Source organism: Astyanax mexicanus, chromosome 6, assembly GCF_023375975.1.
Source record: "Astyanax mexicanus isolate ESR-SI-001 chromosome 6, AstMex3_surface, whole genome shotgun sequence".
Taxonomy (NCBI): Eukaryota; Metazoa; Chordata; class Actinopteri; order Characiformes; family Acestrorhamphidae; genus Astyanax; species Astyanax mexicanus.
In genome coordinates, this window is record NC_064413.1 from 38,282,023 (window position 1) to 38,297,177 (window position 15,155).

The 15,155-nt window shown below is 35.1% G+C and overlaps 2 protein-coding genes across 7 annotated transcripts in view; one reads left to right on the plus strand and one right to left on the minus strand.

Moving 5' to 3' along the window:
- The window catches only part of cmtm8b (CKLF-like MARVEL transmembrane domain containing 8b), a 56,422-nt gene extending 49,473 nt beyond the window's left edge, over positions 1–6,949 (plus strand). For 4 of the 6 annotated variants that reach the window (XM_049480388.1, XM_049480386.1, XM_049480387.1 and 1 more), the window contains 4 exons: positions 3,871–4,027; positions 5,576–5,749; positions 6,282–6,401; positions 6,635–6,949. In XM_049480388.1, coding sequence (XP_049336345.1) covers positions 3,871–4,027; positions 5,576–5,749; positions 6,282–6,401; positions 6,635–6,721 — 538 coding nt within the window. In that variant the 3' untranslated portion in view covers positions 6,722–6,949. Of the gene's footprint in view, positions 1–3,815; positions 4,028–5,575; positions 5,750–6,281; positions 6,402–6,634 lie in introns of all 6 variants that reach the window. The other 2 variants (XM_049480389.1, XM_007250433.4) reach the window with 1 other exon arrangement.
- A 1,557-nt stretch (positions 6,950–8,506) lies between these two features.
- Positions 8,507–14,864, minus strand: LOC125802536 (uncharacterized). The gene is made up of 4 exons (XM_049480919.1): positions 14,762–14,864; positions 9,795–9,928; positions 9,576–9,683; positions 8,507–9,140 (listed from the first exon to the last, which is right to left on the minus strand). The coding sequence occupies exons 1-4, from the start codon at positions 14,862–14,864 to the stop codon at positions 8,613–8,615; spliced, it is 873 nt and encodes a 290-aa protein (XP_049336876.1). The 3' UTR covers positions 8,507–8,612.
- Between the last annotated feature and the right edge of the window lie 291 nt (positions 14,865–15,155).

Genomic DNA, 15,155 nt, shown 5'->3' on the forward strand with positions numbered 1-15,155 from the left:
TTTAAATATATAATATTTTAAATATTCTAATTATATGCTATGATTTGTGCTGCCTGTTTTTATTTAAGATTACACCCATTAATAAATTATTGTTTAAGTATTATTGTTCTTTGTGAATGGAAAAATAGGGTCTGGTGATAGAAAATATGGGAAATTCCAACCAGGTGTGTCTCTTCTGGGCTTAAGATCATTCAGGTAGAATAGAGCTTTTAAGTACAGAGGATCTTTGGGGGCCAGTCTGTGATTACAGAGAAAAGGGGGCATGGTTTTCACAGCAGGGCTGCGTATTGACTACAGTAAATACGGGGAATATAAAGTAATCCTACTGGTAAAGACTGCAGGCTTCTGAAACTCATGCAAATCCTTTGACCGTCTTCTCGATAATCTCAGATTTAATCTTAGCTGTAGCAGCATTGCTTATTATTAAACTTCCCCTGAGCATCATCTCTAATAACTTTATTATCCTGTAGAGTTATAGATTTAAGAATGTAAGAGCTTAGGTTTATAATACTGCTGATTATAAGTACAGTGTTTACCTATTAACTGATCAGCACATAGTAATACTGTACATATAGTGAGCAAATGTTTTATATAAAAAATGAAACATATATGATTTGTAAATTAAAATAATAAAATACGTAAAACTATATTGATTAACACCTCACTAAAATATATTCAAAATGAGTATCACTATAAATATGAGCTAATGCAAGCAAGGTCAGCCAATGATCTTTGCCGCTACTCAGAATATTCACTTTGCCATAAGCGATAATTAAACCCTAAAAAAGAAAGCAGTATATGACTTTGACCTTATATGTATATTAAGACTCATTAAGTAGTACTTTCTGTGCCCCTCATTTTAGAACAGTAAACATTTTATAGTAATTTTCTATAGAGTTGACTAGAGGTCTGTAAATCAATTCACATGTTGGATTTGCATATGATATATGGCACAGTTATGATTACTGTGTTATTACTCAAGATTTAGTCGAGTTCTGCTTTTGCTGAAAGAGTTGATTATTCATGGGTTAAAAAATAAATGGTTTATTATTGTTTCATTGACAATAGTAATTGTGTGCATGATATTATTTGGATATTGTGCAAAGTGTAAATTGCCGTGTCCCTTCGCTGGTATCACAGCATGTGTCCTTACCAGATGACTTAATTACATTCTCTGCAAACGATGCATTCATTAGAAGCCTTTACAAATGAGTACATGGCAACCACTGTGAACTGCTTTTAATAAGCAGTGGGCACCAGGACCAGCGGGGCCCGTGAAGGGCAGTGTGATACGAACATCTTATTATGGAGCGCTCACATTTTTTCCATCTGTTATATTTGGCAACAACAGTTAGAGTCACAGTGAGGTGAGGCTGAAGTTTAGAGAAATATAAAGGTATGGAGTGTACACTGTAATGTATCATATGCTTTAATTTCTTCATAATCGTTAGTGTTAATATATAATTGCTTTCTTATTATCTTATCTATCTTATTTTTGCTATTAATAATCTACATGCACAAGATTATATAAAGCAAAATAATTTCCTACATTTTTTCAAAAATAACAGCTAAATACGTTTGTTAATAAAACTAATATATTATGTAGATATAAATGCTCATGCTGCCACATTCCTAATTTCTCTTTTACATTTTTTCGGAACTTTCTCTACTAAAAATGTATCTCATATCTGTATAGTAATCTAAAATAAATAAATAAACAAATAAATAAAATTTAGTTCAACAGCTAGCTCGGATCCACTCTATCTGCCTGTGTATGTACTGTAATGTAAATTGCTGTTTAGAGCTAGTCAGCTGAAGAAAAATTAGATTTATGGCATTTTTCTGTTTTGTTTACCCATAAATAAATAATGTGGGCCACAAAGCAGAACAAAGTGTTTGAAGAATGGAATGGGGAGGGTAGTGCACTGTTGCCAAGTCAATTCACAGGTAAATGTTTTCCAAAGAGAAAAAAGAGTGAACACACTAACAGGTGATGTTATTAAGACTGTGCAGCATTAAAATATCTTACATGCCACTAAAAGAATGAAATATCAGTACAATGCAAACAAAAAATTTGAATGTTTAAATAGACATGCATATGTGTCATAATATACGTACAGTATAGAGGCTTGTACAAAACCAGATTTCACAATTTATCAATGCTCTTGAACGTTCTGTCTATCCTTAATGCTTTTTAATTTATTTATTTTAAATTTGAAAATAAAGAATATTTTAATGCTCCTGTAAGACACTAGAATGATCTAGTATGACATTATTTTATTTATTTAATGTCTTTGTATAATTATATAGATTTTATATGTCAGAGCTCATTATTACAGTCTCTTAGATATTATAATCCGAAAGATCCTACTGTAAGACATTGGAATAGGATTTACTCTGTCTCATTATACTGCCTGTATTATTTGATGAGAAGTATCTGGCCATTTTCTTGATTAGGCTTGATTTTTTTTTTGTCAATCATGTCAAATCAAAATGTGTCTGCTGCACTTGTGCTTGCTGCTGAGAGGGAGCCACCACGCAATCAGTGTTATTTCATTTCTCTTTACTGTTATGTTATGCTATTTATGTTTTGTTACATACCTTTTTAAAAACACAATTATTATAAATACAATTTTTATTTTGTCCAGTGATGCACTTTATCAGTTTTATGGCTATACCAGGCTATTAGTATGCCAGAGTTTGTGCTCAGATCAGATGGATTTGCTGCCCCCTTCTGGTAAAATAATTTCATTACCAGTGACAGAATGACAGCAGTACAGAAGAAAAATATCTAGAAAAATAACCTATTCTGCACATTTCACTCTATTTAATAGCTCATTTGAGTCAGTGACAGCTCTGAGTTGGTTAAAGAGTAGCTTAAAGCCATGATGTAGACACTACATCTCACTGAAAATTATTTCTCTGCTGCCATAATATGACATGAATGCCTACATGGTAAGGTTGGTGACATCACATGCAATCAAATCCTCAGAGCAATACTGTCCTTCTTCGAATATAAAACCATTCCTTCCAAAAGAATTAGTAGTTGGTAGTGCAGAAAAGAGCTATGTACATTTCAGATTAACAACTTAGATTTTAGAGGAACAAAATGTACAATTTGATTGTGCATTTTTGAAACCATTAATTTATACTAAATCATAACAGATATAAAAGTTAATTAATATTAAGTCATAACAAATATATACATAATTAAATAAATGTCATATTTGCCACACTTCTAAAACCAAAAATATATATGTATTTGATTGATTGAACACTGAAAACCCATTAGAGTGCTTAAATTACGCTTGTAAAATGAGTATTACACTAAACAATCACAAATTGTATGTTGTATAGTTCCATAATAAGTCGCTAACAGTAATAGTAATCATAAATATGAATATGATTATTATTATTATTATTGGTATTATTATTGTTGTTTTCATAATTATTATTAATAATAAAATTGTAACATCCATAATAAAAAATATAAATAGTAAATATTTTATTATAAGGTTATCAACTAATCATACAATAAATTGTCATGACCTCATGATTTGATGATGTAATTTGATCACATTATCCAAATGATAATTGTACTGTATAAATTGCTGTGTCTAACATTTTTGGTTTCCAAATATTCGGTGCATTCTTCTTTTATATTAATATATTAAAGCATTTTTATTTTTATTTTAATAAGTTTATACTTTAGCACTCCTAAATACACACTTCAGGAGCATTGGTGTAGAGGAATCTACTGTGGCGACAGGGGGCGCTGCTCCTTCAGCCTGTAAAAAGCCAACTTTTCCTCCTAGCCCTCATCACCAGCACTACATTTGTGAGTGTGACGGGCTGGTGTGTCTCGGTCAGGATGGAGGAAGAGCCGGAGGCCAGCACAGCGGACAGAGTGAACAGAGCGAGGAAAAAAAGCTCCAGTTTGGAGAGTGGAGGACTGTCTCACTCCACTTTGGCTTATGACAGGAGTTTCATCTGCTCTGCTTCTGGCCTGCTTATGTTTGCAGAAACAGTAAGTCACCTACATTTTATCAATGTATTATCAGACTCATCAAAATCCTGGGTTACACATGATTTGTCACATGATGCAAGATGCAAAGCATTGTCCTTATGTTTTAGACTGTAGTAATACTGAAGAACAAGGCAAAACTTATTTTATATAATGTACATTTTTGTACAAATGTCTTGTGCATCTAAGAAAGATATCAGAAGAAAGAGTCAAACTTTTTTTAGGGCAGTAAAGAGAGACACTAGAATAAAGTTCACATAGAAGTCATAATCCAAACCTGTATGTTTTCTAGTAAATTGGGTCTTCTAATTAACATAGGAGTAATTAAAAGCTACTAAATAAATCACATTTTCTTTGTATTTATTCTATTCTGTATTTATTTAGTTGTATACTATATTTTCCTTTTCAATAAAAAATTACCATCCAAAATTCTGTATAGTTAAGGACTAGGCTTAATCCATATCTGGGAAACCAGCCCATATTTTTTTCTGTTACTGAGATGCATAGTTTTAACAGCTTCACAAGCTAATACTACTGCATAGTACTGTTTACTTTACCCCCCCCCCCCCCCATCCATATTGTGCATATTGTGTTTTACTGTGTTGTTTACTTGCTATAGTGGCAGAAGTAAAAATTGGTTTCATATGACCAGTAAGAACTTAGCATTTAAGTTATTTAAAAGTGTCTAACACTAATTTATGTTGGCCAATCACATAGCAGGAATTTACTTGGATTTAATAAAAAGGAGGGGCAGCTAGATTCCTCAGAGCAAAGGAAGTGGACATACCAAAGCTTGGCAAACAGACTCTTCCTCTCTCTCTTATTGTTCGCTTTCCTTCCACAATCCATTCTGAATCCCATCCAAGCATTCACAGTGTGTTTAATCTTCAGCTAGTCATATCTGCTGAGTCCAAAACAACTTTTCCTGTGATACCAAGCTTTCAGCAAGAAATTCTTTGTTTCTTATAACAGGATGGAGGGTTGGGTGTGTATGGGGGAATGCAGGAACCTATTACTCAGGGCTTAGAAATTAGACAGTTTACAGAAGTAAAACACAGATTAGCACACATTTTAAATGGCATTTGCGCACTGAAATTCTTTTTTTTTTTTTTCATAATTTCCCCATTATGCTATAAATTCCTCTTTTATTCAGTGGCATGTGCTGCTGTCTGCACGTGATCAGGAAACTAGAGTTGTAAATTTAGGGCCAGTTCTGGTCATTAGGGTGGGTGAGATGGCACAGAGTATAATGGCATGCTATTTGATATTACAGTTAAACAAGCAAAAAAAAAAAAACACTAGTGAGTTACACATTAAAAATGTCACATGGACTTCTTTCTTTTTGCTTTCTTTTTAAAAAAGATCTATACTTTAATCTAGGTTTAGGCAATCAACCCATTAAGTTCTACAATTATACAACTTCATAGTATTTTCTTTCTGTATAATCCTATATATCTATTTTGTTTGTGTGTATTAAATATGTATATTATTTGTATTTGTACTGTACATTAATCACATGGATTTACTGAAATGTCTTCACTGTGTCATCAGGTGTGTGGACTGTTGGTGTGGACTCTTCTGGGTGGGACTGAGTATGTGCATGTGCCTGGCCTGGGCTGGGTGATGTTTGTGTCAGTGGTCTGCTGGGTGCTGACGCTCTGCCTTTTTATACTGTATCTTACCACAGCTTACACCAAGATACCACAGATCCCCTGGACACTGCTTGTGAGTAGATTAAACTCTTATGGCCTGCATAAATGTATACCATTACTGTGAACACCATTTAATAATGGGTAAAGCCTTTTTATTTTATTCAAGGGTGTACAGTTCCCCTGTATTGTTCCTGATAATATGATTTGATTTGTTGAATTGTTGCCTTCACCTTGTGTCTGAAAAATAGTTTGACAGAATTTTCCTAGATGGTGAGTAATAAATGGAAGCATTGTTTTTGATTTATGTCCAGCATCTAAGTGAAACATAATTCAGTATCAGACACAGCATCTTCTGATTGGTTTACACAATTACCTGAATGTAATTACAAATGTTTATTTATAGTCAAAACAGGATTTGCTCCCTTATGACCAAAAGACTGAATTTAAAATGTTAAATTAAGTTATTAAAAATGGCAAGTCAAACTGACCCTAAAAAGTAAATCCAGGGGGCAAATCATGTCTATTTCTGACACTGACAGTTTTGCTGGACAGATTTTACAGCTGGTTTAGTTTAGCTGCTACTGAAGTCTGTACTCTGTTCACAGGGGCTGTGCTTTAATAGCAGTGCTGCTGTCCTTTATATGACAGCTGCAGTGATAAATGCTGCTTCTCTAACTCAAGCCATGAGGGGGCGCTACTACTACATTAGCTGGATGGCTTCCACGGTAAGAGCAAGCATATTTGTTATAAATCATTTCCCCTCCCATCTCTTATAATCCAAGTAAATTTAGGTAAGTGCATGAGAGAGATAAACATGAATATTTTGCTTAATTACATATAGTATTCTAATCTTAATATATTTCTTATAAATATTTTTTTTTAGAGAACGAGAATTGCAAATAAAAATGGCAATAGTACGAGTTCACTTGAAAATGTTTCTTTTCTTTTTTTTTCTTAGGTATTTGCCTTCTTAGTCGTGCTTTGTTATACAGCAAATGCGTATGTGAGCTACAGATCCTGGAGATCAAAAAGTGAAGATGCCTGAAACATATTTAGAAACTGGTTTTGTGAGCCTAAAGCACTTTTCTAAGACTTTGAAATGCATGTGCTATGTTGAAATTGTAGCAGAAGATTTCTGTTCTGAGTGTTTTTTTTTACTGACAGTATTTTTATACAGTATATTTTGTATTAGTACACTATTCTTGTAAATACGTTTTATTTGTGTATGTTGGAAGTGATGTGCAGCTGTGTGATTAAACTAAAACTGAAAGCTTTTGTTATAGAATGCTGTCAACTAGTGGTGCACTACACATTAATATACATTTCACCATTTGATGTAACCTTAAATGTTCAAATAAAACTATAAATGCAACCAGTAATAAATGCAGCATTTAATAATATTGCATCTAGGTTGTTGTAGAAAACATGTTCACAATCATTCAAAAGATCACATCATAGACAGACACCGTGATCCATATGATATTAGCTGCAGCACATTTAAAATATACAAAATATTATATTATGAAATAATCAACTCAGGACACTTTTTAGCAAATGAATAAACCATCTAAATGAATCATTCCTGGATTCATTGCATTGCAGATTAATCTTTTTTAAATATTTTTTCCATCATTGTTGTTCCTTTAGAGAACTCTAGCTCACAATCACATTTCATTTCCAGAGGACTTTGTGCTTTAAGCATTTTCACCAAAAAACTGTATCCTTTATTTTCCTGGTATGGGTTTTGCAGTTCTTTACAGCCTTCCAGAATAAAAGCTTTAAAATACATGCTCTAAAATGGCTTTTATACCTTGGCCTGATAAATAAAAACCTGTGTTTAAAATATGGCAGTTTAAAAATATATATATTGATACAGTTGTTCTGGGCATTGTTTTCAAGTGTTATTCCCAAGTAATGTAATGTAATTCATAAGAATATGATGCTTCATAGCAGTGCTATATATGGATTAAATGTCCACCACATCAGTGAAAGCCCTTATGGTGATATAATGTAATTTAATTAACATATCATGTCATCTTGAGAATGATGACTGAAGCTCATCATGAATACTCAGGTATATGTTCAGTGCTCATTTATATGTTATGTGTTATGAACATTATTTCTGTCTAATTGATATACATGGTGGGTGGGTGGTTGTTTAGTGTAACAGTGCTCAGTGACATTGCCCTGCCTGGTAAAAGTCCAGAAAAGCTGCAATAACGTCTGCAGAAGAACTCATTAATGCATGTATCTCTCAGAGACAGCATGTTGAACATTATGATGCAATACTGAGAAAACCTAGTCGGCTTCTGCTAAACTGTGAGTAAAAAGACATTTTAAAATATTTAACACTTCAGGACACACATTCAATTACTGCTTCTTTCAAATGTAGTTTACAAAATAATGTAGCACCAAACAGAATATTCCACCACTGTCCCACAATATCCTTGATTTTTGAAAGTTTTTTAGATTGACTTCCATAAAGTTAAGGTTTTTAACTTGTGTAAAGTTGCCATTTTTATATATACAATTTTTTTTTTTTTCAAAGATTTGTTTTTTTCCAGTAGTAAATCACCACTTTCGAGGCACAGTGAAATCAGTTACTCAAGATGAAGTATCAGTCTATTCATTTTACAGTTCAGTTCAGATCAGCAAAAACTGCTATGTATATTTACTCATGTACATTAAACAATGCATTTTAGTAGCAGTAATGTCTCTGAAAATATCCATTGATGTGGATGAAGGCTGTCTTTAGAAGTCTACAGGTCGGATCATCATGGCTGTGGCTCGCAGGGAGTAGCTGGATCCTTTGAAATAGTGCCACTTGATCAGTGGCGGCTGGTGCTAAAAAAACTGAGGGGGGCGCAAACAAACCAATGTAAAAAAAAAAAAAAAAAAAAAAAAAAAAAACATAAAATGGATCTTAAAAAATAGCACTATTTGAACATGAATTTTGCCCTTCTTTCCTTCTGGCCTGCAAATTTCTCAATTACATTCTTATTAAAATCAGTCATCTCTGTGACCAGTGTTTTCTCCATTGACAACATGGCCAATGCATTCAGCCTGTCCTGAGTCATTGAGTTTCTCAGAAAAGTCTTAATTCTTTTCAGAGTCGAAAAGCACCTTTCAGCTTCTGCTGTGGTCATGGGTGTGGTGATGAGTATCTTCAGGAGTGTGACAGTTTCTGAAAAGACTTCTTCTAGGTTATTTTCCATAAACAGCTGGAGTAGGCCCACAGCACCACAACATGCTTTGAACTCTTCCTTGCTGTAGATGAGACTAAGCTCTGTCTTCAGCTTACCTCCATTAAGCACTGGATAGGCTTTTAAAGTGTTGCTCAGTGCATCTTCAGGAAATGCTGTGTTGTATTGTTCAAACCTGTCCCCCTGCAGGAGTGTGGCACTAACAAGGTGGTTCGTGAAGGAAAAGCGCTCCCTGGTGTGTCCCAGTATGATATCACAGACCTTGAGAGAGAAGGATAAACATGAAGATTATAAAGTGATTATACAAAATCATACTTTTCATTCTAAACACGAAATGTTAATGTACAAGTCATACAAAGAACGAACACATTTTATTAATAAACTAACTTTTGATTTTAATCAACTTTACTGCCATTTTTTAAGACTGTGTTATGAAATGTTTACAGCATTTTTGGGGGACACAATTATACAAAATCCAAATGTTGTAAGAATTAGTTTTTTCCCTTCATTACCCATACATTGCAGTACAACTTATATAATAAAATATCTTTGACAGATATTACATCAACATACCCTAATCACTCATGCATAACAACACATAAACAAATTTAATTCTAACTATAAAGCACACCTTCCTACTAGACTAAATACCACTACTATAAACCAGCATAACAGTGATTTTCCACAACAACTCACTTCTGCAGCAATCCTTTCGTGGTCTTCTACACTGAGTGTCCGACACCTCTTTACTGGCTGACTGCTATACCTACACTGCTTTGTCCAACCATAGAGTGAAGAGAATTTCTGCCAAAGAGAAAGACTTAAACTATTATAACAATGAAGAAAAATAAGAAGAGAAAGAAGAAAAAAATAAGAAGAGAAAGAACAAAAAGAATAAACTATTTCAACTATTACCTGATCTTTTGAATGTCCTCTTGGAACTGCTGGATGCTCTTCTGGATACAGACTGAATCTATGACCTTCTTCTGGAGTTTGGCATAGAGGAGGTCCACATGAGGCATGATATGGTGGAAAAGTTGCAGAAAGAACTTAAAATCCTGATCCTCCAGGAGCATGGCAAATGCTCCAGCCTCTCTGACGGTAATGGGGTCAAAGTCACCAGAGTCTTGTATGCATTCAAAACAGCGGATAAGGTCCTCTCTGTGATCAAACACAGTATTGATGACACGGCTGTGAAAGTTCCATCTGATGTTACTGGATGCTGGTAGTCTGTGGGCCACAACTTTATCAAGAACACTTGTGCGCTTGGATGATCTGGAAAAAAAGCTGGTAAATCCATTAAGGTTAGAAAAAAATATTCTTACTTTGGTTATGTGAGAAGTAGCCTGTTGCATTATTAGATTCAGCTGATGTGCATAGCAGTGGATGTAGTGGGCATTTGGGTACACATCTTGCTCCATCCAACTGGACAGCACTCTGCACATCTACGTATCACCACCTCCATTCAGCAGCAGTCTTCGGAACATTGAAGTGTCTATTCCAGCCAGCTCTCTGTTTATGGCATAGTCTTCTCAGTAGGCTCCATGCGTGAGGTACACATGAGGGTACCAGTGAGTGGGTTTAGTTGGCAGAGTGTATTGGTTTGGCAGTAAAGACTGTGCAACTCCTTGTTCCTGTTCTATCCCCTTTCAGAAAGTGCTGCACTGCTCTGTACTGTACAAGCAAAACACATCGCATGCAGCTACTGTGCCTCCCATAAAGGCTGACTGCACAAGAATGTGAGGGAGGGAGGGTGTGTGTGTGTGTATGTACAAAATTGGATGAAATTTGAACACAGAGAAAAAACAAGCTTATATTAAATCCATGCCTACAATCCAGATTAAAAAATTACCGGACAACACAACAAGACCTACCTCTGGCAAAGAGGTTAAATAAGTTAAATAGAAATTGACTCTAAGATAAAAGATCATATAGTGTCCTTATTGCAATTTTAGAATTCAATTTGACATTATATGTAGAATATTTGTATTTATTTGGAAAGAAGTAATACTGTAAATAAAAAAGTAAAGTTATTAGCCCTTTAAACTCTTGGTATCACTGTGGCTCTGACCGTCTCAACAGTATACCAGCCAGTAAGAAACGGGGCATTTGCTTTTGTGCACAGGATAGAGAAAAGGGAGAAACAGGGACAAATAAAAGTGTAAACTCTACTGGGGCATTCAGAGGTGAAGCAACCTCTTGTTGTTGAGAGGCATGAAAAGGGAAGGGATTTGTTTCTGTTTTAAAGTTGTTAGAGCAATAGATCAGTATTGTTTAATCCTGCCTGTGAATGGTTGTGGTCAATACTCATATAGCATTAAGAATCTGATCAGATGAAACTCGGCATCAACCATTTGTGCTGAATTTGGTTTATACTCAACAACTGGGGTGTTTTCCTATTATACCTGACCACTGAGGTGCAGGCTCATGCAGCTTGGGCCAATTGAGCCCAAGTTCAAACCGAAGCCAAGCCGATGCAATTTAGGCTTAGCATGTGGTATACGGCCCAGAAATGGCCTTTTGGGTTTTTGTTATTTGCTTAGCAGCAGCAATAATAGCAATAGAACAGAATGCTGAGCTGGAATTAGTGGTATTGCTTTTGATTGACCTAACTTTCACATTTACAGACAATATACTGTTTTAGATGTAAGTCATTCAAACTGATGTGAATATTTTTTTACATAATTACTAACTTACTATAATTGTGTTAATCCACAACATGCATGACTTTTTGAGATTCTGGAGGAGCTCTGAAAAGAGGGGTTTGTCTATTTAGTTTTTGAGTTCAAATAGCCATAGCTGTTCTCCAGAATGTTATGTTTTTAACTGTTCAATTGTTGTTCTAAAATAAATTAATAAATCAGAGTCAGAGAAAGCGTTAGCTTATAGATGTTGAAAAAACAAAACATAAATCTCAGTGGCTAAAATGGTACTCTGTAAAACTAGATTTGTTTTCGGAAAACAAAAAAAATAGTAGCAGTATAAACGTAAAAAAGTATAAACACTATAAATTTAAAATGCTTAGGGAAGTAAAAATCCTTTATGAAAAAGAACACAAAGGACAGGAAGTTAAAAATAGAAATTTTTTAGTTGACAGTATACATTTTTTAAATACAGCTACATGCTGGATAGAATATTATTGTTTTACTGAGACTATTACCTTCTAGAGATTGTAGTTCTGTGTTGTGAAGAAGTTCATGCTGGGTTTGTTGTTATATCGGCATGATGTTTAGCAGTCTGCTCCTTCACCCAGTTGGCTGTAAGCCGGGGTTTTGTGGTCACAGAGAGGGCACATTCTAGTCCCTTTTACTTTCAGCATCACAGACCATACAGCTGACCTCCAGTACAGGTCTAGTAGTCTCAATGTCCTGAATAATAGACAGAGTGCTACATCCATTAAAATTCACTGTTATTATGTAATTCTTCATGTTCAAATGTTTGTGTACACCCCTTCTAATGCATGCATTTAGCTTATTTAAGTTGCACCTGTTGCTGAAAGATGTTAAATGCACTCACAGCTTATCCATGTAGAAAAGTATTGCCAATGGCATAAGATTCTTTGGAGCTAATACAATCCTATTAACACCAATGTATTATGTCAGGTATAGGCTAGAGGGGTATAAAGCCCCTCAACTTTGTTATCTGAAATGATGGTGCTCCATTTATTCCTTCATGGATTAGTTGTGTATAAGGTGGGATGTTTATCATCCTTTATCTTTATCTCACTAACATTTTCTGGGTGTTAAATACAATTAAATCCTTACAGAATGCCTCCTATGGACAGTAGAGGTCATAAATCAAAAAGAGAACATTTATTTTAATACCTATGATTTCTTAATACTTTTGTCCATATAGGATATGTCCCAATAAAACACAGGTAGACTTGTTCAATATACAGTACAAGCTATAAATATGACATAGCAATGTGTGGCAATATGTTGAAAACAGAACTATAGTTGCATGCCTGCATAAATCTCTCCTTATAGACACAACAATCTCAGTGGAGTGCAGTAATTAATTAGTCAAGACAGAAAATATGTAGTTAGTGGAATATTTATCTATCGGTCGGTTGGCATCTTATTAGTCAGGGTCTTATTAATCAACACGTACTTATTAATCAACACGTATTTCAGGATATATTCATATACAGTTTAATAACACATTTGAATAAGCAAGTTTGTGAGAAAAAAGTTAAAATATTTAACTGAGAAAGTTGAAATGTCTGGCAAGTTTTCTTCCTTAGGAGAACGTCTGTCTATCTGTACTTTTTCACTCTAAATAAATCAACATGCACTCTTTAGCTGCCTTCGATTCCAAACAGAGCTTTGGTTTGTCCAAAAGATTGTAAAAACCTGCAAATCCATCATTTCTTCTGAATTAAAAAATGAATAAGGACTCCCCCCCTTTGCTACAGTAGCAATGTCATTTGTAAGGCTTTACACAAGCTAATGCGAGAACATAACATAAGTAAAGTCATGTTTCTTTACTCCAGAAAACACAGTTTCGCTACACCACAGCCTAGTGCAGCGGGGGCATTACATAGTCATAGGATAGCAGTATGTAAATTGATAGTGAGCTGTAACCTCAGGAAAAGCTTGTGAACCCCATATGTTAAGTTGTGAGGCTGAACATTGGCCAGTGTGCTCATGGTAACGTGAAGTGAATTATGGGAGTTGGAGTAAGGCCTGATAGTGGGTGCCATTTGATGGGACATTATTGTGTGAAGTTGTGTGGGCAGTAAACATACCATGATTTACAGTGTCACCTGTGTACTGGGAATACATCATAGACAGCATTACTACGCACAGTGGACAGCGCAGTGGGTGGTAATTTTTGTGACTGGTGGTCTCTGGCTAAAATTGTCTGTGAGAACAGATAAGGGATTGTCAGAAACGACATCCATATTCAATATAGAAGGCCCACACACACAAATCCCACAGGGATACTCTAGTTCCTGTCTCCAGACTATTGACATGTCATTGTATTGCCCTATAGCCAACACATGGCATAAGGTCTGATTACCATGGGCCAAGGCTGTAAATGATAATCAGATGAGTAAAGAGAATTCCCATAGTTTCCATGTTTATGTTCCTCTTAATTCATTTCTTAATTAGTAGGAGAATCCAGATATATCTGTGGTGCATATGTCTATGGCTAATTTTGCTTCTGGTTGCCACCTACTGGTGAAATATTGAAATAACAGTGTCATCTAATTTTTTGCAAGAGAGTTCTTTTTACAGAAATGTTCTTCCAGCATTGCCAGCACTAACGTTAGGCCTGGCACCAGAGCTTTACTGCTTTTGAGGTCACTCGCTTTCAATAATTCATGTGAGATAAGCAGCTGCAGAAAATAGCAGCTGAAACACTTGGGTTAGCCAAACCTGGCATCAGGGTTTTCTGCAGTAGAACAGCCTTTAGACCTGCTTTTGGAGCATCAGAAACAAGTAGGTCAGAGTCCAAAGTAGGTTAGCCTACTATTTACCGAATGAACACTTTTCTTAAAGATTCTGTCAGAATACGTCATATTAACAACACATGTCTGAGATACAGCTAGTCCACAAGATGGCACTGCTGTATGAATAAATGCACAGGCCAAACCCATTCATGTAGCAATGAGGCCAGCTCACTGTTGAGCCCAAAACAAATCCAAATTCTATTAAACTGGGACTCAGTGTGCGAGTAAAAGATCAAACCTGGCCAGCTTAAACTCACAGTATGCAATCTCCTTCACACAGTTTAACTGTGATAAAACACATTTTAATACTGGCAGCTCTGTAGAGTGTCGAATGCTGTGCTTACCTGAATAACACTTAGAAACACAAAGTAAATATGACTTGATTCACAAGCTATAGAATAATGGATGGATAGAGCACCACCATTACAGAGAACACAGTTCTCCACACTGCTCCACAGCTGGGAGCCTTTATACTCATACTTTTCTTTAGGGATCAGGCAAGCTGCATGAGCATCTCTATGCACAAACATTTTGACATATAATTGATGAATAGAGTAAAAAACAGCTATATGACTAGTTGGTGGTTAAGTGATTTAAATTTATTATACTTATGTTAACTGATCACTTTTTTAGATATAGTCTTTAGTTTTAAGTCTACATTCTCCAATTCAGAATCAGCCATAAAATAATGATCGTATAGACATAATCATTATCCTAGATTTAAAAACATATAAATCCTAACGACAAGGCAATTTTGTCCTAGACAAAGCAAAAATTCCCATTTAGTGATCCCCATAGACATTTGCTGCATAGCAGTAATC